We start from the raw sequence: 1,426 nt of genomic DNA on the forward strand, positions 1-1,426 counted from the left end.
TGTTACTTTTACTGAGACCCCTGTTTGTGTATGTGCCTGAGTAGACTATGCTCATACTACACTGGAGTATTTACTCACCTTTCCCAAAGCAGGGTGTGGACTGCTGCTTGCAAAGGGGCGTGTCCCTTCTCTTCATTTTGATCTGTATTGACCCAAGAGAAACCATATTTTGATTAACAAAGGAATAATCCAAAGTTCAGTAGCAGAGTCTCAAAGGTGGATCCTGAGTGAGTTTATGGCGTCTACAGAACCGAAGTAAGGTAGTAAATAAGTGACTCTGAAGCGGTGCGGTATGTTGACATGGCTTTCTGTACAGAGAGCCAAAGTCCTGCACCAGTTCTGGGTTAACCTCCATTAGCCACTTCCACTAGCTTTTGTTTGTCAATGTATCTTAGAGGCTTCATCTCTTTTTCTGAAAAGCTAAAACACGGTACTGGATAGTAACATTCGTGAACTTAGATTAATGATTATTGTTAGCTGTAGTTGGTAAATCCTAATACAAGAATATTTGTTTCATTTTAGCTACAATTATGAGGTCTTCAAATTTTATTGCCCTGTGCCAGAGCAGATAAACACACATAGAAAACCCCAGTATCATATTCTAGCTTACCAGGAAGTACACTGACAGAAACCATCAATAGAACAAGATATTGTCTCACTGAAGGTAGTGGAAAGGACTAGAGATCAGTTTAAAAGAGGAAGTGATCTGAAAAAGATTCAAATTGAGAGAAAAAAATAAAAATAAATAAAGCAGCAGCAGAATTCAGCCATGTGTTTTAAAGTAACAGATTTATTCCGTGCAGGTTAAAAGTGTAAGTGAGAAATGTTTGGTGTTGCAGTAGTGTTAAGCTGCCAAAATGCTAACTTAACTGCCATAATTCTGAGGCTTTACACAGCACATTCCCACGCAACATGTGTTTGTAATGAAAGATGTACTGGAGGGTCAGTGAAGTTAAGGAGATTAAAGTGCAGTTCAAATCCCCCCACAACACACATACGCACACACCGCTCTCAGTAAGTCAAAATCAGTACTCACATGTAATTACTCACACATTCAGGGAAAAAAATTCCATTTTATCCAGTCATTTATCCTCTTATTCAGGTAGAATCATTTGATAATAAGTTTTTAGAATATTTGTTCGATGCCAATATCTTTTGGCTAATAATACTGACAGAATACGATTGAGAGCAATACAAATTTAATTTCTCTTCTTTCAATAGAAATTAATGGCATTTTTTATTTTTCATTTTTTATTTTTCATTTTCTGCACTTAAAACTAGAAGTTGTATCAATTTTGACCAAATTCTTTTACGTTTTAAAAAAGATTTTAAGACTCAAGATGAATTTTATTTTAAGGCATAAAGTTCCACTGTGACAATAGCAAGTTTTTGAGGGTTTCTTTGCAGGCTTTTTTTTTTTTTTTTT

The 1,426-nt window shown here is 35.6% G+C and overlaps 1 protein-coding gene across 2 annotated transcripts in view; it reads right to left on the reverse strand.

The window, feature by feature from the left end:
- Positions 1–1,426, reverse strand: part of ampd3b (adenosine monophosphate deaminase 3b) — an 18,870-nt gene that overhangs the window by 14,021 nt on the left and 3,423 nt on the right. The window contains exon 1 of one of the 2 annotated variants that reach the window (XM_035664477.1): positions 79–136. In XM_035664477.1, the coding sequence (XP_035520370.1) occupies positions 79–136 (58 nt within the window). Of the gene's footprint in view, positions 1–78; positions 143–1,426 lie in introns of those variants that run through there. The other variant, XM_035664476.1, reaches the window with a different exon arrangement.

This window comes from Morone saxatilis, unplaced genomic scaffold, assembly GCF_004916995.1.
Source record: "Morone saxatilis isolate NCDOM2014 unplaced genomic scaffold, NCSU_SB_2.0 Contig2, whole genome shotgun sequence".
NCBI lineage: Eukaryota > Metazoa > Chordata > Actinopteri > Moronidae > Morone > Morone saxatilis.